General features: G+C 40.7%; 1 protein-coding gene across 1 annotated transcript in view; it reads right to left on the minus strand.

Moving 5' to 3' along the window:
* The window catches only part of TEKT3 (tektin 3), a 988,003-nt gene that overhangs the window by 566,551 nt on the left and 394,160 nt on the right, over positions 1 to 27,292 (minus strand). Inside the window, exon 3 of the mRNA XM_044090523.1 lies at positions 9,371 to 9,454. Coding sequence (XP_043946458.1) covers positions 9,371 to 9,454 — 84 coding nt within the window. The remainder of the gene's footprint in view (positions 1 to 9,370; positions 9,455 to 27,292) is intronic.

Consider the following 27,292-nt stretch of genomic DNA (forward strand, 5'->3'; position numbering starts at 1 on the left):
CATGACCTTTAAAATCTATTTCTATTTTTGAGCCTTTGTTTTCCCTTTATTTCAGGCTTTACTGAGATTTCTTGAGCTAAAAGGTCTAGTAGTAGGCAAAGCTCTTATCTGCTGCTGCCAGTGGTCCATCATTTCATTGTCTCTCACACACACACACACACACACACACACACACACACACACACACACACACACACACACACACACTTGCACTTCAGAAAGATTCATGCTAACACAAGTCCTATTATTGAAGGAACTTTGTGATTTTTTTTAAAGAGGAATACGTTGCTGTTTTGAGCCTTTGTTTCCCCTTTATTTTAGGTTTTATCCAGTTAATTTGATCTAACAGGTGAGATGCATGTAAACCTCCACAATGCTGCTATTGCTCGATTGCTCTCACTCTTCACTCTTTTTCTCTCTTTCATTCACACACACCTTGCTTTCATGCACACAAGCACGCATTCATACACACAGACCGAAACAAACACATAAACATACATACACAGAAACATATACACCCACAGACATTTTTCTGTTATACTTAGTTTTTACACTCATTAAACAGCAAAAGCGCTGCTTAGCGAGTGTAAAATAACAGCTTGATTGATCTTGGTTTCACTCACATGCATGCATACGCAAGCACACACAGACATAAACACACAGACACATTTTTGATTTTTATTTTCTTTTTTTTTTAATATATTTTACATTTGCTAAACAGCAGAAGCACTGCTTAGCGAATAGCTCGATTGATATTGGTTTTGCTCACATGCATGCACGTGCGCGCACACACACACTTTTTTTTTAATTTTCTTTTTTTAAATATACTTTACACTCTCTAAACAAGAGAAGCACTGCTTAGTGAGCGTAAAATAATGGAAACGTTTAATTTTTTTATTTCAGTCCAAGCTTCATGGCAGCTTGATATGCTGCCATGAAGTGGCGGACTTGTTTTTCAGCAGGCATTACTTGTACATTAATACTCTGCTTGAGAATGTTCGTTCTCCAATCAGGTTGCTGATATACAGTTTGCTCATTCTCTAAAATACAATAATAATGCTATGACAGAAAAGTGATAGCTGAAAGATCAGGTGCTCAAACAGGAACTATGGTTCCTAACAACACTTCTGGTAGGTCTCTCCAAAAGAAAAAGGGCAGGGGGAAGAGGTTGGAGCTGTGGAAGAATGAAAATGGACAACACAGATGGAATGTTATAGTGAGTATATAACTTCTTTATCTAATATTGTCATTTTCATTAGTTCCTTAACTAATTGGACAGAGTGCCCAGCTACAGTAACCTTGGGTGCCCTCATAGAAGGATGTTCTGGAGCACTGCGGAACCAAAGGCAGCTCTTTTCCAAGAAATTATATCTAATTTGTAATGCGCAACAAAGGTATGAGTATTAGACCAAGAGGCAACTGCATAAATATTATCAATAGAAGCTCTTGACCAAAAAGCTGCTGAAGCAGACCTTGACTTGGTTGAATGTGCCTTCAATTGTCTAGGTAATGCAATACCTTACAAAGAGTAGACATAAGAAATACAATCTGTTATCCATTTGGCCAGGGTAGTCTTTGAAACTAAACTGGCCTGCCCATTTTTATTTTAGAAAGGGAAACAAATAGTTCGTAAGACTTTCTGAATGCTTTTGTTATGCTCAGGTAAAACCTCAATTGTCTATGTACATCATGCAGCTGAAGGGTATATTCTCCTTTATTTTCACATTTAGAAAAGAAAACTGGTAAATTGATGACCTGACATATTATTTTCAGACGCAACTTTTGGCAAAAAAGGATTTGTGAGTAAGATAACTCTATCTGTGAAAAATAATATACTGTTGTTTGGAAGATAGGGCTTGAAGTTCTGATACTCGTCTTTCAGAGGTTATAGCTACCAAAGACACAGTTTTCCAAGAAAGAAATTTCAGATCTATCTTAGCTAATGGTTCAAAAGGGGAGTGTGCTAAGGCTTGTAAAACCATGGTGAGATTCCAAGGTGGAATGGGGTCCTTTATTGGAGGTCTAAGTAAGAAGGTACCCCTAAGAAAAGCTTTACACAGTTTAGAGGATACAAATAGGAAGCATTATTCTCAATATGTTAATTGGAGATGGCTTTCAATTGAACTTTAACAGTGGAGAAACTTGCTCCATCCTGGAAAATTGAAGCAAGGAAGTCCAGTACTGCTGGGATTGGAGCAGTGAAGAGATCTAATTGTTTCTGGTGTGCTCAAACAGTGAATCTTCTCCAGTTACTCTAGTAGATTTTTCTAGTGGAAGCTTTATGGGAAGATACCAAATTTTTTCGACCTGGATAGGAGATCCTGGAATGTCTCTCCATCATTGGAATTAAAGAAACCATGCAGTCAGTTTGAGACCTGCAAGATCTAGGTGAATCTGTTCCAATGGATGTGTTCAAGGAGGACGTATTAAGTGAGACCAAAGAAAGGGAAACCATACCTGTGAAGGCCAAAAGGGAGCAATGAGGATCACTCTGCTCTTCAACCATAGTGCTTTCTGAAGAAATTTGGGGATGAGAGGTAAGGAAGGATAAGCATAAAGGAGACCGTAGGGCCAAACATGAACTAGAGCATCTTTCAGTGACTGTCCATGAGGAGGTATCAGGGCAAAGAACCTGCTGCATTTGTTGTTGGAGAGGAATGCAAATAGGTCACAGCAGGGTTAACCCCACCTGTGGGAGATCATGTCTGCCACTGATTGTTTGAGAGACCACTTGTGAAGCATGAGGATGGTCCTGCTGAGCCTGTCTTGCTAGAATGTTGGACTTCCCCAGTATGATCATTGCTACTAGGAAGCAGTTGGAAAACATTGTCCACTGGCAAACCCTCACTGCTTCTAGACAAAGGGTATAAAATCTGGTTCACCCCATTAGTTGATGTACTAGACTACTGACATGTTGTCTGTTTGTACTGCAATAGTCCCTGCAGGGAGAAAGCTCTGAAAGGCCTAAAACACTAGAAGCACTGCTCTCATCTCTATGATGTTGATATAGATTGGTATTTTGTATCGACCACGTGTCTTGAACCATCCATCCCAAGAAATGCCCCCCCCAACTGGGAGGTGTTTATAGTCAATGTGGCTCTAGGGAGAAGAAGAATAAGCAGACGCCCTTGCTCGATTTCTTTGGAATGAATCCACCAAAGAAGAGAATTTCTGCACACTTGTGACAATTTTATGGGATGGCTGAATGGATAGTGATGAAAGGACCATTGCACCACTGGTGCTCATTGAAGAATTCTCATGTGTAATTGAGCTGTAGGAATCAAACTTATAGTGGCAGACACTGAACCTAATGCTTTGAGGATCAGTCTTGCCAGGTGCATTGGAATGCAAAGGACCTGGCTGATGTGTTTTTTCAATGTAAGAATTCTGTTCTGATGCAGAAAAGCTAGACAGTTGACTGTGTCCAAGTGAGCCCCTATGAAATCTATCATTTGGACAGGTTGCACATGAGATTTTTTGAATGTTGATGGTGATTCCCAGTGCAGGTGCTAGGTGGAGTAGGTAATCTCTGGATTTTATAATTAGATGCCTGATTGGTGGAGTCAGGAGCTAGTCACCTAAATAGGGAAATACTCTGAAGCCCCCTAGTCTCAGGTGAGCTGCTACTACTGCCATACATTTGGTGAACACCCTGTGGGCTGTGGTGAAACCAAATGACAGGGCTCTGAACTGGTAATGGCTGGCTCCCAGCTGGAAGCAGAGATATTTTCATGAGTGCCTGTTCATTCTGATGTGATAGTACACATCTTGAAGATCAATTGAGCACATTCAGTCATCCTTCTGAAGAAGAGGTAGAATGAACTGGACTATGACCATCTGGAATATGGAGTTCTTTACAAATTGGTTCAGAACTGGCCTCAGGTCCCCTGTTTTTTTTGCACTAAAAAGAACCTTGAGTAAATTCCAGATCCTGTTTAGTCTGGTGTGACCTCCTAGATGACTCTTTTGTCCAGCAACTTTGCAATTTCTTGAGCTGCTAGATCCCTCTGATTGGGTGGAACATCGGGGAATTTTTCTTTGGTTTCACTGGAAATTGTAAAAAGGGAATGAAGTGCCCTCTGGATATGATCCTTTACACCCAAAAGTTATATGTGATGGCTAGCCAGGTATCTAAGAGCAAAGACAGGCCCCATGACTGTCTCTAGAGAGGGACAGTCAGGTAACCTTTCAGGAGCACTGGAAGGACCGTCCAAGAAAGAATCTTGAGATCCTTGATTCTGCAGACATCCTCTGCCACACAGGCAGTGTCCTCCCTTTGTCTCTTGGGGAAAACTCGCTGTGTGACTCCTGAAAAGGACCCTGAGACTTCTTGAACCACATTTTCTTACCACCATGCTGATACTAAGGAAAAGGTCACTGTGGGGTAGAAAAGCGAACTCCAATGGTAGAGCAAGGTCTTCCCATCCTGTTCAGAGAGTATCTTTCACTGTTGAGCCAAACAATGATGATCCATCAAAGGCAGCAGTGATGAATGATGCCTTGAAAGGTTTCGCAAAGTCATATAACCAAATCCAGCCGGGTCTATATTACAACATCGAACACTTAAAACAGCGAACGATGTTTAATCGACCCTATTTCAGTGAAAGCTGAAAATGTCGACATCTCAGAACGGCGATTTCTTTCCTAGGGAAAGAAATCACTGTTCCAACCAACCAAAAAAAAAAAAAAAAAAAAAAAAAAACAGTAAACAGTTCCAAACACACTTACCTTAACCCTAATTCTACCCCCCCCCAAAAAAGTAAACAGCCAAAAACACATATACACTTAACTCAACCGTATGTCTAATGCAAAAAAAAGTAAACAGTTTAAAATATATAAAATACAAAAGGTGGTCAGCTCTCCACCAAACCACTACGAACAAAGCAAGGAGTGCAGTCCCAGGAATGAAGACCTCCAAAGTAATAAAAACAGCTTTATTGCCACAAAAACCGAAAAACACACTAACATTAATGCTTTTCTAGAATTACACGCGTTTTCGTCCCATCCACTGGACTTCATCAGTTTAAAATATATGCACTTACCTTAACCTGCACCCTAACCCCAAGGTCAGTAACTGTTGCACATTTACGTTCGGAAGCCATACCGGATAAGGGAATCTCTGAGACCACACTACAGTGCAGAACATGGCAAAGTAATGAAGTGGCCAAGCAACTTCTTTCCCAGGGAAAGAATTTGCTGAACAGCCGCTTCGCTGTTTTGTCTATTCGCTGTTTAGGGGGATCAATGAAAATGCATTCGACAAAATGCATTTTTGTCATTCTTAAAGGAACCCCATCCAGGCATGTTTCTTTATGGCTATGCCTGAACCAGCCCCCCTTGAAGTAGTCTCTGCAGCATGCGAGATTAACCTCATGGACGCATTCAAGATGGACTGTAGGTGGCCATTCTCAATGAAAAGCTTTTCTGTTCCTCTGCAGACACAGATTCTGGGGCAGAATTAGAGAGTTCCTTTATTAAATTCCTCTGTAATCTGTTGAAGTGTGCCAGGTAATTCAGTGATCACAATGTGAGAGTCACTAACATATAGACCCACTTCCCAAATATGTCCAAAGCCCTAGACTCCATGTTAGTGGGATGGACAGTGGAGCTCTGTTTCCCCTATCTCCTTCTTCATGGCTGCTGCAACAACTATGGCATCTACCAGAATACCTTTTGTCCACTGCTGTCTGACAGGACACTGAGTATCTAATCTCATCATTTCAGAATAGGTTCCACAGAGTCCGGTTCCTTCCATGGCCTGCTGGAGTCAAGCTCTATAAACTCATCTACAGGGGGCATAAGCCAATATGTCGGTGGGCCAGACCCGAAGGTATCCAAAACACTGATTCCTCCTGGGAAGGATTTTGGGCACAGCAACAACCTTTCTGGCAAAGGATCTGTAGGATGTCTCCAAATGGGGTCTACTTTAAATAAATGCAATTTCACTTACCTGAATTTTAAATGATGGAGACGATAACACCAAACTTGCATGTAAATGACCACTCACAGCACCAATATTTTCACCAGGGAAAGGAGGCAGTCAGCCAGCATTTGGGAGTTTGCCCTTTTCCCCACTAAAGTGTGATCTTGGAGATGATATATTAGTTAGGGGGTTGGGGGTGTGGGGGGAAAGCCCCCCATGATATGCTTTGGTTTGGTTTCTTGTCCATGTTGGCCGACTGTCTCCTTTCCCTCGTGAAAATATTGGTGTTGTGAGTGTTCGCTTAAATGCAAGTTCGGTGTTATCATCTCAATCATTTAAAAATGTGAGTAAGTGAAATTTCATTAATTTGAAGGGTCTATATCACATTATTGAAGTTTTAAAAGTTCAAATCACTAAAGTTCGAACCTTAATGATCGAACTGTTAAAACTTTAAATATCACAAAAAAAATTTTTTTGAAACAAAACAAGAAAAAAAAAAAGGAGTAAGCAGGGGGGCAAGCCCCCCTGCGCCCCCACATCCCCCGATTTTTAAATATACCAACTCCAAGATCATGCTACAGTGTAGGAAACAGAAATCTTCTGTTTCCGCACTGTAGTGAACTCAAGTGCGATCTCAGAGTTGGTATATTTACGTAGCAGGGGGTGAGGAGGGCTTGCCCCCCTGCTTACACCTTTTTTTTCTTGATTTGTTTCACAATTTTTTTTCATATTTGAAGTTTTAAAGGTTTGATCATTAAAGTTCGACCTTTAGTGATTCGAACTTTTAAAACTTCAATTATGTGATATAGACTCAATTTGAAGTAGACCCCTCCAAACAAGACATCTTCAGGTGGAGATCTAGGGGACCCTTCCTCCTCATCAAAATAGGTGTCTTCTGTGAGGGATTCCTGCAGGGAATCTGGCTGCTGCCTTTTGCATGTGCTTTTAAGAGGAACCTCCTCTGTGGGATGTTGTGTAGAGGTATCAGAAAAGATAGGAAGCTCCATAGGTGGAACTGTTTGGGAGCTCTTCTGGACTGGCTGTTCCTGAGGTGTAGGATGTGAAGACTCCATCGTGCTGGGTCAAGGAGGTAGTTGGAGGTCGAAGTAGGAAGAATAGTCAGATCTAATATATTGACTCCTGGGGCCTTTGGATCCATGGGCTACAAAACAGATGGTCAGATCAGAGAAGGAGTAACAACAGGAAGAAAAGCAGGCTGGAGGCTCACAGATCCAGTGTGGGACAGAGCTGGCAAACCCCCCATCTGGATCAGTGTCTGGAAGAATTTCCTCATCATCCTATCCACCTCCGCTTCAGAAAGACTATGAGATGACCTAACAGAAGAGGGTCTGGAGGGTGGTTTATAAGACTTCTTGGGAGTGCCCTGTAAGAAGACAGACCTCAGTCTCATGGACACTGGTTCTGGGGAGAACCTGGGAACAAAGATCTGAGGAGATGGAGCTGTAGACTGTGTTGGATCTGAAGGCTGCGGATCCGACAATTTTGGAACCTTTTTTGGTGATTCTGAAGTAGATGTCTGTGAAGGAGTCTGAGCAGGGAGCACTTATGGTGCTCCCTGAGCACCTTAGATTTTTGAGAGGAGGTTTGAGCCCCTGAAGAAGTACCTGAGGAGGAAGCTGAAGAGGGGAGGAGACCTTAGTTTGCACCTCCGATCGCTTATAGCTCTAGCACTGAATGCTTTGCAAACAGCACAGGGGAAATTCAGATGTGCAGATGTGCTGGGTATAAGCAATAAATGCACTCCCTGTGAGCATCAGAATTGGAGATCTTATGCCCACAGGAAGTACATTTTTTTTAATTCAGTTGATTTATCTGCCATACCGGAAAAAAGGAAAATAGGTAAAATGCAATTATTTATTTATTTATTTTCAGTAAAGTAAGGAAAAACTACCAACAATGATAGTTCAGAAATATACCTGCAGACATAAGGGAGAAAAGAAACTACCAATGATAGTATTTGACAACTAATTACCGAAATAGTTAGCGGAATACTGATAAGGAGAGAAAATACATATATAAAAGGTTAAATAGAATATTAAAGGAGAAGAATATACTGATTGAAGTAGAAAAGTAAGCACTCACAACCCGAAAGGAGCTCGAGAAGTCACAATCCCGAATGTCTTGATGAGCGACAAATGAGATCTGAGATGTTGTTGTTGTGGTCAGAGGCATCATAGGAAAGGGAAGAACTCGATATTCGGATCCTAGAATCTTTAGAAAGTGGCCAAGTCACATCCAAGGGTCAAATCCAAATTCCTGTGGTTGACGAACAAATGAAAATTACAATATCTGATCATATTTTTAATTGTATAATTAGCAGTATAAATAATACTGAATATTTCTCTAGATGTGCAACATACTGTGCAAATTTGAAAGACAGTTTTCTTTCACAACATCTAAGGTTTCACCTGATGTCATGTAACAGATTGTAAGTCACTTTTTTTTTTTTTTTTTTTAAGTATTAAGCATACATGAAAATATTGTTTATTTTCATAATTACTAACAAACAACTAGCAATTTATCGGTTATAGTGTGATATAAAAAGCCATTGACAATGAATTTTTCTGTCTCTCACAATGGTATACCACACCATACCCCTAAATAACATGTAGGGCTCTCAATTATGAAAATATAAATATATATATATGAAAATATGAATAAGAAGTGATGAACAGTGATTAATTTGTCCACTGCAGTATACATCCTAAATTAATAATCTTAGTGTCATTTTGTTAATAAGTCCTTGCACTTTCTAATAGTTTCTGTTATTAGCTTGTAAGTCTCTTAGTAAATGAAGGCAGACCCAAAAACTTCTGGACACCATAAGGAGCTATTGGAAAGATACAAAAAAGGTGCTATAGGCTTGAATAAGTTAATAAACCAGTAATATGTCCAGTTTGTCGAGCACCCATTCATAGCTTTTCTGCATCTCCTCTAATCTCCTTCCTTAGCTGCATGGTGAAGCAACCTGCCAATACATGCAACATTTCAAAGAGTACTAGCTATGTTTCTCATTTATGATCGTGCAAGTCTTGTGCACTGTGATGTGAGACCACTACTTTGTCCTTGTTTGTACATTCCTAACTCTGCAAAGTACTGCTATCTGCAGATAGGTACTATATATCCCTAGTTTATCATTCATTATCTATTTAGCACTGATATGTAGTTTCCTTATGTGACAATATCTGCATTGATGAACTAATATATAAATCATGGCCATAGTTTAAATATGTATTATCCCTGCAAGTGGGAACATAAATCAAGTGTACAGAGAAAGATATAACTTCTTTCTTTTTGTTTGACAACACAAAGCATTGCGAGTTTATGAAAACATGCCTGAAAGTGCACAGCTTTTGTAGTATAAAGGTATCCATTTGTAAATGCAGATGTTAAGCATGGCTGAAAGAAGAATGAAATAAGACATACCTTTAGCAATTGTTTTTCTACATCATCGTGTACAAGGTCTATTGCCATCCTCTTTTCTCTGTTGTACAGACATTCTTGAGCTACCTGTATGGCACAAATGGTAAACGAGAATATATTTTAAACTGTTTATTAGTAACTTATATATTTAAAAGCACGCACTTAGCAATATAAAGCATTCTAAACACTAATATCACAAAGAAGTTAAAAGTAACCAGGGTGATGTAATGCTGCATAAAGTGTACCAAAATAACACATTCACTGTCATTTACACAAATTCTGTTTTTAATACATGAAGATGAGCTGATGCTATTGGGAAAATACCTTTTGGTCTCCAGTCCATCAAATCAACCATGCATGGCAGCTAGTCCCATGTTATAACTGCTTACCACATTCTGCACCTTTTTTTCCACCTACCTAAATCATACATATATGCTTCAACAATTCTTGATGTTTTAAGTCTACTAATATTCCATTGCTAGTTGTGGTCCTACATTATTCACTATTTTTGAACTACAGGAGAATGGTGGATGGGTGCAGCTACTGCAGCAGTGAGGAATTTGAACATCTACAGTCATCTCCACAGTAGCGTATGGGTAGAATACCATAGCTTATGCAATCACAGAGGAGGAAAGATATGGATCCAGGAGCCCTTGGCGAATGTCCTTAACAAAGGCAGTCCTGGATCTAAAGAAAGAATACAATATGTAATTACTTGTTTAGGTATCTACAGAGTACCACCCAGTTGTCTCTAAAAGTTTCTAGAGTCCATCCTTTTTTAATATGCTATCAAAGAAGACAAGTCCCATGGACAGTATGCCTTTATACTGCCTGAAAATTGTTTATCATAGTGGGTATAACAAAGGGCAAAAACTGGGATACAACCAAGTGGAAATTGGCTGCTTGACACAGGTTGTTCTTTCTTAGTCTTCTTCTTCTTCTTTCGGCTTTTCCCGGTCAGGGGTCGCCACAGTGGATCATCTGTCTGCTCATGACTGGCAGTGGAGTTTTACGGTGGCGAGTTGCTTAGTGCCAACATAAAAATAAAAGCCGATACAATTTTCTAAAGGTCTTGGTTCTGTCAAGATAGTACCTGAGTTGCTATAGTTCTGAGGGTTAGGTTATAACACTGGGAGACTGATGGTGTGATTCATAGAAACTCTGAAATAACTTAGGGTGTGAGCAAGTGAGTTATCTGTACTTCCATACCCTATCACAAATCTAGACAAGAAAGGGTTTACTCTCCAAGACAGATTTGTAACTCAGATACTGATCTTTCAGATGTCAGAGAAAATAAAGAATATTTTCTATGTAATGAATCTTAAATATGCCTAATGTGCAGGTTTACATGGAAATGTGATTAACTTTTCTAGCTGGAAGTTAAAATCCCAGTAAGGAGTCACCTGTTTGCAAAGTGATCTCTTGTGAAACACTCCTATAAGAATCTGTTTACTACAGAAGCAGTGAGGAAAGAGAAGGATCTTTAGGCAGTCAAACTGAAGTGGTTGCAAGTTGTACCTTAAAAAAGCAGTACAAAGGCCAGAGGAAGTTACTCACACAAATATTTGAGAACCAGTGGAACAGTCTCAGGTTGGGCCATGGTTATTTGGTAGGCGCCGACTAAAAAATCAATATAAGGTCTTCTAATAGCAGGATTTATTGCCTCCTTTAGTAACTTCTAAAATGTATCAAAATCTAGGCAGATAATTTAAGATGTCATAGATTGGGGTGTATCAAAATCCCCCAGTTTCATGTGAGTAGACTGAGATAGTGAGGAAGCTTGTGGTAATTGCCGGGTCTATGTTTATCACTCGAACAGAATGTTCACCAACTGCCTGTTCATTGTACATAGACCATCAAATGTCAGTAGTTCATTGAACGATCATAGTTGGCCAACATAAAGGGAACAGAATAGAGTACTTACTTACTGGTAAGTAGGGATAAGGAAATCGGAAGTTATGTATTTACCATAACTTAGCATCTGTCTTGTCCATTTTCACTCCCCCTCACTACTGGGTTACAGATCCAACCCTTGGATCAGATTCAGATGCATTTTTCAGACATGGATCCCAGTCACTGAACTGTTTCCTACCATAAATATTCAGATCTTATAGATTGGCTCTTATAGATTGGCTCTGCAGCTTCGGGGTCTGCTTGGGGACTACGTTACTGTAGTGTCCCCAAACAGACTGCTGTTTCCCTAGCAACCACAAGAGTGAAGTGAGGTATTAAATTCTCAGCATCTGGCACCATTTTTAAATATACCAATAGTGCTCGTGGACAACATCTCCTGTGGTAAGGTCACCCTGCTAAGATTTTATTTCAAATGTGATATCTGGTACTGTTGAATTAATTAAAGCAATAAACAATTTTATCGCCTGCTAGGAATGTAATATTGTTGCTTGCCTGCACAGAAAGTAAAGCTATCAACATAGCAGCGTGTATTTTAAATTGTGTCTTAAACTAGGTGAGGTACATGTGTTTGTTTGGTTAGGCTGCTCAGTAGGAGGCTAACAAACCCACAAGCCTAGCATATATGCTGTTGTGTAGCATACTAAAATAGGATTAAGTGCCTAATACATCTGTTGTTTTAGCACTAGTATGTAGCTATTTTAAAACAAACAAACAAAAAAAAAAAAAAAACAAGGGATGCACTGTTAGGTGCTAAGGGTCTGTTGGACGTAATTGCTCCAAAGTGAACCGACAGTAAAGCACAAATGGACTGTAATGTAGCCATTATAAGGTGCATTTAGCCGATATAAAGTGCATTTACTGTTCTAAATGTGAGTGAAATCTTACACGCTAAGAAACTATTGAAACTAGATGATTTAAAGTATATCTATTGTAAAAACAAACGGACTGTTATATCTAGCTATTTTAAGATGCTTTTTAACTGTTTTAAAGTGCAGTTATAGTGTTTTTAGCTAAGGGACTATTGAAACTAAATGATTCAAAGTATACCTACTGTAAAAGCAAATGGACTGTTATATCTAGCTATTTTAAGCTGCTTTTTAACTGTTTTAAAGTGCAGGTATAGAACTTCTAGCTGGTATACAGTACATTTACTGTTCTAAATGTGAACGAACTGTTACACGCTGAGGGACTGTTGAAACTAGATGCTTTAAAGTATACCTACTGTAAAAGCAAACGCACTGTTATATCTAGCTATTTTAAAAGTGCTTTTTAACTACTTTAAAGTGCATTAACTCTTTCAAAAGGCATGTACTGTTACACGCTCAGGTACTGTCGAATCCAGCTGCTTTAAAATCTAATTACTGTAAAGCACAAACGGACTGTTTATGTAGCTACTATAAGTGCTATTTAGCTGGTTTAAAGTGCATTAATTATTGGAAAGTGCATGTAGCTGTTATAAACTGCATTAACTGTTGAGGTAATGTAAAACAAATGTGCTTTTCCTTGCCCTAATCATTCCCATACCTCCTTCTCTTTCCTAGGAACTCTAAACTCTCTTGTCCACCCTAGCAGCCTGCCCCCCTCCCCCCCCCCACACAGAAAGGCTCGCCATGCTAGGGGACTACAAACTGCAAATGACCTAATATCATACACTAAAACTGTTTAGTGTGTGTGTTACCTGCAAGGAAACAAGGTTATTAACTCTCCTATTCTTAATGCTGGTACAGTCTGCAGATTAACTTTGTAGAAAACTGCTCGGAGGGTCCACAGCACTGGTAGAAACATATAAGGTATTTTCCCAAGTACTCTTGTAAATAAGGCAAAGGGTACTGTACAAAATAAAAGGCCAAGGTTTAGGTAATCAACCTATCTGTCCTTTTGTAATACCTTACCTTTGACAGTAACTGGAAAACCCTTATAGATTGGCTCTACAGCCTCGGGGTCTGCTTGGGCCCCGCTCCGTTCACCTCGCTTCACTCGGCTCACTCCACTCCCCTACCCTGCCCCCAGTTCTCACCCACCCCCAATACTTCTAGAGTTATTCTAACCCCATATCACCTGACCACTCCCTACAGCCAATCTGCAATCTTCCCAAATCCCACCCCTGATTAAGTCTCATCCAATTAACACTGCTTTCATCCAAATACAATATGACACTAACCATGCTCTCCTTCCTTACATCTCTCCTACTAACACTCACAGCCCTAACCTACACCACATCTTCACACACATACACACCACTATCCCACACCACCTACCATACAACACATACCTTCACACCTACAAAAACCCACATAAGCTTCCCTATATACCCCTCTTTATTTAATACCAACACAACAGTACTTACACACAAGTACTTTCCACTATCTCACACTAGAAAAATATTATGCAAACTACACATAGATATTTTACAAACAATCAGACTTCATCTATTATTAAAGAAACACCTCCTTACCTCTGGAGATGTTCACCCAAATCCAGGGCCAAGCAACATTATACCCCCAAACACACAGCAAACCTACTCATCATCAACCTTGCCTCTCGCAGTATATCAAACAAACTCCCTCACTTGCACGCATTCATAACCCACTACTCCCCTGACATTCTAACCAGTAACAGAGACCTGGCTAAAACCCAGCACACAAAACAAGGAAATTCTCCCTCCAGGATATAATATCCTAAGACTAGACAGAATGGGAAAGAAGGGAGGGGGCATTGCAATTGCCTATAAAAATACATTTACTATACAACCCCTACTAACTCCTCTACCTAAATTTAATACTGCTGAGATCATAGGCTCTATGCTACAACTAAACAAGAAAAAAGAGTATCAATATTCTTTGTGCATATATCCCTCCAGGTAATAACTCTCCAATAATTGAGGAAATTTTTCAATGGGTAAAAGATAACCTCCCACAAGAGACTATTCTACTATTTGACCTAAACACTGATTGGCTAGCCTGCAATTCTAAAAACCCCACTAACTACATCAACCTATATGGATTCTCTCAACTTATTCAAGAACCTACTAGATTAGATAAGAAGTCCCAAAAGGAATCTATACTAGATTGGACATTAGAAAACTATCCAGACAAAACTACCAAATAGGTTGTCTACCAGACAGCCTTAGTGACCACCTCCCAACTTTCCTCCTATATAAACGTATTAACATACCCAAACCTACAGTCTATAGACAAGTCAGAAATTATTGCAATGTTAACCCTCTAGATCTCAACACTACATTAAAAAAATGTAACTGGGAACCACTACGCACCCTTGACTTGGACCAAGCAGTGGACTATTTTAATACTACTCTCACTAAGGTCCTTGAACTAACAGCCCCCATAAGAACAATTAGAGCTAAACTTCACTCTGCTCCAAGGCTTAGTAAGTCCACTAGAACCCTATTAAAATCCAGAGATAAGGCATGGAAAACTTGAAAGAAAGACAACACAAGTCTTTCTAAACAAAACTATCAAACCAGGCCAAACAGCAAACAAAGCTTGATAAACAGAATTACTACCTAAGTATCCAAAACAAATACTCCAATAACCCTCAAAAATTCTGGCATGCAATTAACTCCCTACTAAAACCAGGTAAAACCACTACACCTGCTCCTACCTTAACCTCCACAAATACAGATAGCGATATAGCCTCCAAATTCAACCAACACTTTACTGAATCCATTAAATCTCTATCTACTCAACTATCCAGTAATAGCTACACACCCACATCAACAGCTCCTAAAAACTCATCTCCCTTTACTTTCTCACCTGGCCCAACCTCTACAATAAAGAAACACCTCTTAAAACTTAAACCCACTACTCTTACAGCAGATGGTTTACCAGCACATTTCCTAAAAATGGTTGCTGACTCCATATCCTACCCAGTCTCAATCCTTATCAACTGCTCTATACAGGAATCCTATATCTCTCGACTATGAAAAATCTCCTACATTATTCCCCTTCATAAGGGTGGAAACTCCTGTGATTTCTCAAACTACTGTCCCATTGCCATCCTGTCTCCTTTATCAAAGATACTAGAGAAATGCATACACTCTCAAGTCATGCATTTCCTAAATTCAATCTCCTCTCCCCTACACAACATGGCTTCCGCTCACACCACAGTACAACCTTTGCCCTTCTCTCCTTCACAAACCTGGTTAACCAACACAGAAATAACAACAGAGTTGTATGTACTATATTCCTTGACCTCTCCAAAGCATTTGACATGGTTTCTCACTCCATGCTAATAGATACTATAACCTCTTAAGCCTTTACCCCCAACACTACTTCTTGGTTTAAAAATTACCTGTCTGAACAACAAGCTGTCCAGTGGCAAGGAGTTTTATCACCTCTACTCCCAACCACCACTGGTGTATCCCAAGGCTCCTCATTGGGTCCACTACTCTTTTCTATCTTCATCAATAACCTACATACCTCCACCCTGCAGGCCTCACTAATACAGTATGCAGATGATTCCACCCTAATCTGCTCAGCCCCATCTCTTACCTCATAAATAGAAAAATACCTTCCTGCAAGTCAGACCAATGGTGCAAATAATGAACAAACTTGTAGTTGTCCAAAATCAGTTTAATCCAACAATAATCACAGTAGTCAAGCACTTTCGTCCAGCACACGCTGGACTTCTTCAGAACGTTCAGTACGTTTGTCGATATTCTTCAGTGATTCCGAAAGTACAGTTGTGTACACCTACCATAAATGTAGATGTTCGAGTGTCTTCACTGTTGCAGTCATGACTGTAGGGTTCTCCCCTGCCGGCAGGCAGCCCTCGGTCGGCCAGAATCCCAAAGTCTGGGTCCGGCGTCGGCTGTTCAACCCTGCTCCCTGACGTCAGAGCGCCAGGAGTATAAAGCTGACAGCCGACGCCATCTTCTCCAGTTTTTCTTGCCCCAGATGTCAGGAGTCCCAAAATGAAAATGGTCCCATAACCTTTGCAAATACACCTCAGAAGAATGGTGAAAAAGGAAATACACAAAAGTAAAAATAAGAGGGGACAGGAGGGAGGGAAACCCAGACTGCAACAGTGAAGACACTCGAACATCTACATTTATGGTAGGTGTACACAACTGTACTATGTTCATCGTGTTTCACTGTTGCAGTCATGACTGTAGGGTAGAATCCCAAAGCTGAAAGAAAGGGAGGTGGTCATAAAGAAGAAGGGGCGGCTAAAAGGCCCTGCAAGACTGCAGAGGCAAAGCCTGCCCTAGACTTAGAGTACAGAGGTAGATTGTAGTGCTTAGAGAAAGTATGCACTGAACTCCAAGTTGCAGCTTCCAAAATGTCCTTGGTAGGAACTCCCCTGAGGAAAGCCGTAGAAGTGGCAGCAGCTCTGGTGGAATGTGTCTGTATGCTCCCTGGGATTTGCTTTCCATGGTGTGAATAACAAAATCTGATTCCATGAGCAATCCACTTAGAAATGGTTTGTTTAGAAATGGCTTTACCTTGGGAACTTGAAGCATAAGAAACAAATAATTGTTCTGATTTTCTGATGTCCTTGGTTCTGTTCAGGTAAAAATGTAGCTGTCTGTGTACATCCAAGGAATGTAAGATCCTTTCCCCTATATTTTGAGGGGTGGGGAAAAAGTTTGGCAAGTGGATAGTTTGATTTAAAGCCACTTTGGAAACCACCTTAGGCATGAAGGTCGGATTAGTCCTCAAAGATACCCTGTCTTGATGAAAAATAATATAAGGTTCCACAGCCATAAGAGCTTGTAACTCTGAAACTCTCCTGGCAGAGGTTAGTGCTAACAGGATAGCTGTCTTCCAAGATAAAAACTTGATGTCAGAAGAAGCAGCAGGCTCAAAAGGAGGCAAGGTTAGTTTTTCCAAAACATAATTGTGATCCCAAGCAGGAATGGGAGGAGATCTAGGAGGTCTTAAGTTCTTAGCTCCTCTGAGGAACTGTCTCATGAGCTGGTGGGAAAAGATGGGAGGGTCTGTATTATAATGAGCAGAAATAGCAGAGGCATGGATCTTAATGGAAGAGAAAGAGAGACCCTTATGTAAGAGATCTGTCAAGTAAAGTAAAATTAAAGTAATGTTAGGAAGAAGAGGATCAGAATCCTAAGCCTGCATCTAGGAACAAAATCTTTTCCATTTTCCTGCATAAGATTTTCTAGTGCTAGGACGTCTGGCTTCTAAAATGACATCTATAACCTGCTTGGGTAGGAAAGAAGAAATCAAAGGCCCTGGATTAACCAGGCCACCAGGCTGAGAGTTCTGACATGAGAGTGTAGAACCTGACCCTGATGTTGGGACAGAAGGTTCGGAGACTGAGGTAAAATCCAAGGGGGCTCCAGGCATAGGTTTTTTAGAGTTGGATACCAAAACTGCCAAGGCCAATTCGGAGCCAGCAAGATTATCATCTTGGGCTTGTCCTGTTTTATCTTCAATAAAACTCGTGGAAGAAGAGGAAGAGGCGGAAAGGCATAGCCCGAGAGGTTCCTCCAACTGAATGACAGGGCATCCACTTTCCAAGCTTCTCTGTGGAAAGTCCTGGTGCAAAAATTCTGTAGCTGATGATTTAGATGGGATGCAAAGAGATCTATGTGAGGACATCCCCATACTGCTGTTATCATCCTGAATATTTTGGTGTCCAGCATCCACTCGTGTGGATCCGAAAGGTTTCTGCTCAAACTGTCTGCCAGGAAGTTTTGTTTCCCTGGTAGAAACTGAGTTTGAAGATCCAGATTGCAAGCTAGAGCTGTGTTCCATAAATCCATGGCTAGTCTGTAAAGGGGGTAGGAATGAGATCCCCCTTGCTTGTTTATGTACCACATAACTGTGGTGTTGTCGTCCGTATTAGTAGTTGTCCTGGTTGTATGAGATTCCTGAAGGCCGATAGAGCTTTCTGAACGGCTAACATTTCCTTTAAGTTGATATACAGGTGCTTCTGATCCTTTGTCCAAAGGCCCTGCAGACAATTGCCCTGAAAATGGGCTCCCCAAGCATAATCCGAGGCGTCCGTGGTTAGAATCTGAGAGGCAGAAGGTAGACGGAAGGGCTTCCCTTTGTTTAGAGCACATGTCCTGGACCACCAAAGAAATTCCTTTTGAAAGCAAGGAAGGACGGGAATCAGTATGTCCAAACTGTGGCAATGCTGAGACCATACACTTTTTAGGTACCACTGTATTTTCCTCATGTGTAGTCTTGCATATGGTACGAGAAGGATGCAGGAGGCCATGTAACCCAAAGCCTGCAGGAATTTCCTTGCAGATAGATGGGTTAGAGTTGCCAAGGTTTTGAAAGTTGAAGCCAGCTGTAATTGTTTTTCGGATGTCAGAAATGCCATCTGGGTTGAAGTGTTTAGAAGAGCACCCAGAAATGTTATCTGTTGTGATGATGTCAAATTTGACTTTTTTATGTTTACAGAGAATCCCAGGAACTTGAGGAGGTTCTGTACAAATTCTAGATGCTGGAGTAAGACATCCTTGCTGTCTGCCTGAATTAGACAATCGTCCAGATAAGGGTAAATTTGAATTCCCTTGAGTCTGCAGTAAGCTACTACTGGAGCCAGGCATTTGGTGAAGACCCTGGGCGCAGTAGACAATCCAAAGGGCAGCGCAGAGAATTGAAAGTGCCTCGATCCGGCCTTGAACCTGAGGTATTTTCTGCGATCCTGCCTGATGGGAATGTGTAAATATGCCTCCTTTAAATCCAAAGTCTCCATCCATGCATCTTTGGACAGCATTGGAAGTAACTGCTGTAGAGTAAGCATCTTGAACTTTGGAATCTCTAGAAAGGTGTTCAAGACCGACAGATCCAGAATGGGTCTCCATGAAATTTGCTTCCTTGGGACTAGAAAGAGCCTTGAGTAAAACCCTTTTCCCATCTCTGAAAGAGGAACCAGTTCTATGGCATTCATAGCCAAAAGAGCTTCCACCTGGTTTAAGGCCTCCATCCATTGATGTTTTGGAAGGTCTGACAATCCGCTTGGCCTTGGCAAGGTATGAAAATGGAATTTGTAACCTCTTAAAATCACATCCAAAACCCATTTGTCCTGGGTTATTTGAGTCCAATTTTGATAAAAACGAGAGAGTTTTCCTCCAAGAGGGGCTTCCAGGCAAGATGTTCCTGTAGCCCAACAGAGGGAGTCATTGAGTTTGTTTCCTTTGAGACTGTGGCCTGTCCTCTCCTCCCCTAGGGGTAGAAGCAGTCCACTGTCTTGGTCTATAAGCAGCTTGTGTTTGAGGCCTCCCTCCGGAGCGTCTATATCTACCCCTCTGAGGCCTGTCTGAAGAGGGAAAGGACCAGTTTTTTGATGGCCAATTCCTGCTAAATCTAGGAGGCTGTACTTGTAAGAAATCTTTAACTGTTTGCATGGATTTTGCCTTATCCTCCATCTTTTTAATCACCTCTTCAGCTTTATATCCAAACAAAACATTATGCTGAACAGGAGCATCCAATAATTTAGCCTTTACTTGTTCAGGTAAATTTTGTTCCTTTAGCCATGCATGTCTTCTAATGACTGTGCCAGAGGCAGCAGCCCTACAAGAAGCCTCCAAGGCATCAAATCCACAGTGTAAAACATGCTTCCCAACCTGTTCAGTGGCATGCAATAAGTCATGTAATTCCTTATCATCTGCACAGGCAGAAATGGAAGTAAATTTTTGTTTTAAGACAGACAAGAGAAATTGCTGATATTTAAGCATATGAAACTGACAGTTTAAAGCCCTAATGGACAAAGTAGCAGAAGTGTACACCTTTTTTCCCCATCTTTCCAAGGCTCGAGAATCCTTTTCAGTAGGAATGGGATTTTTAGCAGTAGCAGCCTTAACTCCCTTAGGACCCTGAGAAATGGTTTCAGGGTCAGCAGTAGGATTCTTGTATAAAAACTGATGGGAATCAGGAACCCTGTAGTATCTATTGGGCTTAACAGGAGCAGGAGGAAAAGAATCAGGGCTTAAGTTAGCCTTTGAAAAGGCATCATCCACAATATCCAAAATAGGAGGAATAGCCAGGGGTCTATGTTGGGGAAGAAGAAGAAAATCCCTCAGTCTTTTCTTGGATTTCGAATACTCCTGTCCCTCCCAGTGGAAATGTTCCCTCATTTCATGCAAAGTTTCCCCAAAAGAAAAATCCTCAGGAGGAGAAGCTGAAGGAATGGATTCTTCCACATCAGAATCCTCATAAGGAGGGAAAGAATATTCCTGATCAGAAGAAGAAACTGAGGAAACAGAAGCCTGATCAGAGGAATCATAATAAACATCCTGCCTTGGCCTTTTGTCTGGAGGGGGATGAGAACCCCTAATCATTGTAAGTAAATCCTCCGCCATCTTGAGTAACTGTTTCTGTGACTTGGGAGCCGGTTCTGAAGAGGCCTGTGTTGAAGTCTTTGATTTAGAAGGAGTCTTTGCCTTGGTCTTTGGCTTTGCCTTTACTTGAAGCTGAGTAGGCCTGAAAACCCCTTCGGAAGCCGGTACCTGCACAGCGGCTCCGGACCCATCCGAAGGAGCATTGTCCGAAGGTCCTGCAACAGAGATATTTAAAGGCCTGGTTGGCTCCTCATGAGAGTCTGTTTCGGCTGTCGGTTCTGAAATGGCCAATGACAGGGGCTGCAAAAGCGTCTCACTGACGACGGCCGAACCTGAAGCTGGTTCCACATGTGCATCATCATCAGATTTGGACCTCTAAGGCCTGTCTTTATCCTTGCGATGTTTGTGAACTCCGGTAGCTGGAACCGTATCCGACGACATTTTGTAGTTAAAGCGCCTACCGAAGTAATGAAAAGCAAAATCGTACCTTCGCTTAATTGTACGTTGATTGAATCTAGCACAAAACCGACAACTAGCTACATTGTGGTCAGGGCCTAAGCAAGGAATACAGTAAGAATGAAAATCCTTATGAGGTATTAGCTTCCCACATGAAATACAATTATTAACTTTTTCTGACATCGGAGTGGGGCAAGAAAAAAGTTTCCCCAACAGGGTACTTAGCTTTGAGTGGAGAAGAAAGTCTTCGGACCAAAGTATATAGAAATATTCGTCAGGAGTCAACTGACCGGCACTTGCGAACTGCTATCACCGCACAGCAAGAAAGACTGGAGAAGATGGCATCAGCTGTCAGCTTTATACTCCTGGCGCTCTGACGTCAGGGAGCAGGGTTGAACAGCCGACGCCGGACCCAGACTTTGGGATTTTGGCCGACCGAGGGCTGCCTGCTGGCAGGGGAGAGCCCTACAGTCATGACCGCAACAGTGAAACATGATGAACATCTTAGGCAAATCTGAAATTCGAAAAGCTGAGCTCTCACTTTCTGATTTAAATGATAGTTCTTTAACTTGCATACACTAAACACTACCTTCCTTTCATAATACTCGAAGACAAATTATGATTTTACCATATAATAACAGACAAAAGCGCTTGACTACTGTGATTATTGTTGGATTAAACTGATTTTGGACAACTACAAGTTTGTTCATTATTTGCACCATTGGTCTGACTGGCAGGAAGGTGTTTTTCTATTTATGAGTTTTGGTTGCCTGTCTTGTACATAATCTCTTACCTCCATACAGCACCTCACCCAGGAATCTTTTGCCTCAGTAGAAAGGTGGATCACTAATATTCAACTCATCTTAAATCCTAACAAAATTAAACTACTTCTGTTCACCCCAAACAAATCAAAAACCTCTCCACTCTCCTTCTCTATCTCCTTCAATAATGGCACTTCATTTCACCCTCTCTCCACACCAAGCTCCTTGGCATCAAAATAAACAACAACCCCCATTTTGACATCCATATCTCTCAAACTATAAAAAAGTACACAAAAATGGGTTCTCTATACAGGCAAAAAAACATTCTATCAGATCAGGCTAAGGTCACCCTAGCTCAAACCCACCTTCTTTCCACACTAATGTATGCAATCACAATTCTCACTTATGTTAGGAAATCTGACCTAGACAAGTAAGTCCTGTTATAACAAAATTGCCAAGTTTGCTAATAATTCTCTTTTCAGAACCCATCACTGCATACCTCTTAGGCAACTTCAGTGACTTGAGCTCCCATTGCTACTTGTCAATCACCAACTTGTCATAACATACAACAACCTAAAACAACCCAACAAAACTCCCGCTCTAAAGCAATTACTGACTAACTACACTCCAAATCATCCACTCCGCTCTGCCAACAAATCACTCCTCTCTATTACCCCTGCTAACAACACAGCCGGCAAAGCTCTATTCTGACACATTATAGCAAGAATTTGGAATAATCTCTCTACATCCGTGACTTCTGCATCAAATACCACACAATTCAAAAACTCCCTTAAGGCTCATCTTATAAGTTCTTGGCTCTGTCCATTTGTCACATTGTCCTAAAATCTGTTACCTCTACACTTTCTCTTTTCTCTCTTTTTACATGCCCTAGTAAGCATGGTTCTTCCAAATGATATCCCTTGACTAACATGAACTTGTTGTAATCTCTGTCTGTTTCTCAATACAAACAGAATGTACATATGTAAATATTGCTGATTTGAATTGTCTGTACTGTTTTTCATTTCTCACTAGATACTATTAGTATAACAAATGCTTTTTTTCTACACTTTGTATAATATTATTATTGCTGTAATGTATTGTTTTTGATTTAAGTAGAGCTTTTCTCCCCGGGCCTAGCTGAAAATGGGCCTTGTCCAGTCAGACCATCCTGGTTAACAAAAGTAAAATAAAATAAAAAATAAATAAAAATAAAATAAATAAAAATAGATCTAAATCCATAAATGGATTACTACAAATGTCATCTGTTCTTATAGTATATGTTATTACTTATTTTGATTACGATACTTTTCACTGTTTTTTTTTTTTAGACTTGGATCTCAGTCTCAAGCTCCTCCCTTTACCCACAATGCTCCACACTTTATAGCTTCCTCAGATGGAGCTTCCTGCCTTACCCAACTCATTACCAGTCACAGATTAATACCTAACCCTGAAAACTGTCTCACACTTTCACATATCATCCAAACCTATACTCCCTGTAGGAGATTTGGATCCTCCAACTTTTGTGTGTGAATAAACCAAATAAGACAGCTGGTCAAAACTTATATTCCTACTCAATATCTAAACTATGGTATGACCTACCCCCCCCCCCCACCCCACTATTACTTTACTTGATTCAAGAAAAACGTTCCAATATACGTTAAAAAAAAAAAAAAAAAAAAAAAAAAACTTCATTCAAAACTTGTGCCCATACCCAACTATCACCTTAATACTACTACTGGGCCACTGTTACTGTCTTGACTTTTTTAAAAAACTTTTACCTAGCGTTCATCTTTCTGTATCTTCCTCACTGAACTGTTTGCTACCATAAATGTTCAAAGCTGAATCCATAAATGAATGGATTACTACAAATGTCTTTGTTCTTATAGTATATGTTATTACTTATTTTGATTACAATACTTTTCTCTCTTTTTTTTTTCTTCAAATTGTTACATTGTAAAAAAACTTCTTCTGTCTAGCAAATCGCAGAAATTGTACCTTTTCAAAACAATCTTTGTAAACTGTTTTGTTTGTTGTAATTTGCATCTCTTTGTATAAGATTTATTGTATGTGGAGCTTTTCTCCCCAGACCTCCACTGAAAATGGGTTTCTGACCTAGTGGACTTTCTTGGTCAACAAATGTCAATAAATAAATAAATTATTGCCTACTGGATAAAGAAATAGTATAGGTAGAAAGAAATGAAGAGGCTCAAACCAGGAACATAAAGGTTCCTTTAAATTCCATAGATCTTCTAGGAGCCACGAGGTTGGGGGATGGCTTGGAGGGAAGGTGAGGAAGAATGAAAATGGACAACACAGATGTCAAGTTATTGTACGTACATAACTTCCAAATGTGATGTCGTCCCTTTCATTCTTCCTCACTATTGGGTCAGAGTCCCCATCTACATTACTCTTGGGTGGCCTCAAGAAAAGATATGCCGTAACACTGTCTAACCTAAAGAAGCTCTACTTCTGCAGACAATGTCCAGTTTATACTGTGTCATAAAGGTATGAGTCTTTGACCAAGTAGCTCCAGCACAAATATCATCAATTGGTGCTCTGGAGGAGAAAGCAGATGATGTAGCCATAGATCTAATAGAATAGTTTTTAGGAGGTCAAGGCAACTCCAAACCATTTTTTGAATAGATTAGTGAAATGCAGGCCATAATCCATTTAGTCGATGTAACTTAGGAGACTGCTTGGCATAGACAGTTTGATGAAAAATATACAAATAGTTGGCCAGACTTCCCTGCATTGTTTTGTTCTATGAAGGTAGATTTGTAGTTGTCTAAGAACATCAAGCAGATGCAAAACATATTTTTCCTTGTTAGAAAAAATAGAAAAGAAGACTGGCAACTGTCTAGACTGGTTAATATTAGTCTTGGTGGCTACTTTAGGCATAAAGGATGGATTGGTATGGAGGGATACTATCTCCTTATGAAAAATAATGTAAGGTGGTTTACATGATAAGGCCTGAAGTCTGCAAATTATTTTTGCTGATGTGTAGGCTTCCAAAAGGGTGTTTTCCAAGAAAGGAATTCCATTTCACAATTGCTCGCTGGTTCAAAGGGCTTTTGCGTTAGACTTTGAAGAATAACAGTGAGATCCCATGGCAGAGAAGGGTCTTTTCTCTGGGGATTAGGCAGAAAAATCCCTTTCATGAAATTCTTATATAATCTAGACATATAAAGGGAGACAGAAACATTTCCAGCATGAAATTTGGATATAGCTGCCACTTGACGTTTTACTGTGGAAAAACTTGCCCCTTCCTTTAAGACAGAAGTAAGAAAAAGAAGATTGGCTGAAACTAGGGCAGACAAAGGATCAATATTCTCTTAGGAAGCCCATATGGCAAATCTTTTCCATTTGCTTCTGTACAGTTTTTTTTGTAGAAGCTTTTTGGGAAGCTAAAACTATGTCTCAGACAGGGGAATCAAGCCCGTACCTTTCTACAATTACTGGAATTAAAGAAACCAATTGATCAGTTTGAGGGTGAGTAGACTAGGATATTGACTCTCTGACGGGTGAGATAGGAGGTCCTTCTGGGCTCCAGAATCCATGGAGGATATTTCAGATGAGACCAGAGAAAGGGAAATCATATCTCACAAGGCCAGTAGGGGGCAATGAGGATTACTGAACTCTTCAGCCATCTGGCTTTCTGCAGAAACTTCAGGATCAATGGTAGAGGGGGATAGACATGAAGGAGATGGGAGGGCTAATTGCGAACCACAGCATCCCTCGGGGACTCCTCAAGAGGGGGGATCAGAGCAAAGTACTTGTGGCACTTGTTGTTTTGAGGAGATGCAAAAAGGTTACTACAAGGCTGGCCCCAATGGCTGAAAATCAAGTTTGCTACTAATTGATTGAGGGACCACTCATGTGGGGTCAAAATGGACCTGCTGAGTTTGTCTGCTAGAACTCTAGATCTCCCTGATATGTGTGTTGCAAGTAGAAAGCAGTGTAAGGATATTGCCGATGCCCTGACTCTCATGGCCTCTCTACAAAATGGATATGAACAGGTGCCTCCTTGTTTGTTGATATACCAGGCTACTGACATGTTGTCTGTTTGAATTGCAATATTCCCTAAAGGGAGAACATCCTGAAAGACTTGCAACATTAAGAGGACTGCTCTCATCTTTAGAACACTGATATGCAACCTGGTCTCTATGTGAGCCCACATGTCTTGGGCCATCTTTCTCTTGAAATGCCCCTCCCACACCCCAGCTGGGAACATCCGTGGTCACCATGGGTGCGGGAGAAGGAAGAAGGAACAGCATGCTAATAAACAGGATGCCTGAAAGAAGCCACCACTGTAGATGATGTTTGCAAGTCAATGTTAGTTTGACAGAACCAGACAGACTGGTAAAGAAGAGACCAATGAACAGCCAAAGTCCATTGGAGAACTCACATAAAAAACCTTGCTAATGGAACTAGTGTGATGGCAGCTGTCATAGATCCAAGAGCTTGAAGTATTAATTCTGCAGGTGGAGACGAAAGATCTAGAATGACTCACACCTGATCTCTCAAAGTTGTTATGCGAGGAAGAGGTAACGATGCCACTTGATTTGTAGTATCCAGAATAGCACCAATGAATTCCAAATTTTGTATGGGAGATGGGTTTGATTTGGCCAGTTTATGGTGATGCCCAAGGAGTTGGATATCTGAAACAAGTAATCCCTGGCCTGAAACAGTTGATACCTGGTTGAGGCATCAGAAGCTAGTCACCTAGATATGGAAACACCTGGAATACTTTCAGTCCCAGGTGAGATGCGACTACTGCCATGCATTTGGTAAAAACCATGGAAGCTGTGGTGAGACCAAAGGGCAGAGCTCTGAATTGGTAATGGCTGGCTCCCAGCCTTGATCACAGATGACTTCTGGAGCATCTGTCTATTTTGATGTGATAGTATGAGTCCTGTAAATCTATAGAGCACATCAAATCTTCTTTTCACAACAGGGGTAGGATGGACATAACCATCCGGAACTTTGACTTCTTTACATACAGATTCTGGTTGCTTAGCTCCAGAATGGGTCTCAGGTCCCCAGTTTTCTTTGGCACTAAAAAGAAGCAGGAGTAAGTTCTGAATCCTTTCTGTTTGGTTAGAACCTCCAGGATGACTCTTTTTTTCAGTAGTTTTGAAAGTCTAATATTATATACTCCCTCCGACTGGGTGGAACATTGGGGAGTTTTTTTTTTTTTCTTCTGGAGGCGGAAGGGAAAAGAGAATGTAATAACCTCTGGATATTATGCTTAGCACCTAGGCATTATTCATCAGATTGGTCCAGACCTGCAAAGTCCGCCAGAGCTGAGCAGTCAGGCAGCACTTCAGGAGTGCTGACAGGGCCCATCAGAAAAAGGTTCTCTGTAGCCCTGATTTTGTGCACTCCGTCTGCCTCTGCGGTAGCATCTTCCATTAAATGTTCCTCCTCTGCCTCTGGTGGAGGAATCCCTGCATTGATCCTGAAAAGACCCTTGGGATTTTCAGAACCAGGTCTACTTATCACATCATTGATTTCTAC

The sequence above is a fragment of the Protopterus annectens genome, chromosome 12.part0, assembly GCF_019279795.1.
Source record: "Protopterus annectens isolate FY-2018-M chromosome 12.part0, PAN1.0, whole genome shotgun sequence".
NCBI classification, from domain to species: Eukaryota; Metazoa; Chordata; order Ceratodontiformes; family Protopteridae; genus Protopterus; species Protopterus annectens.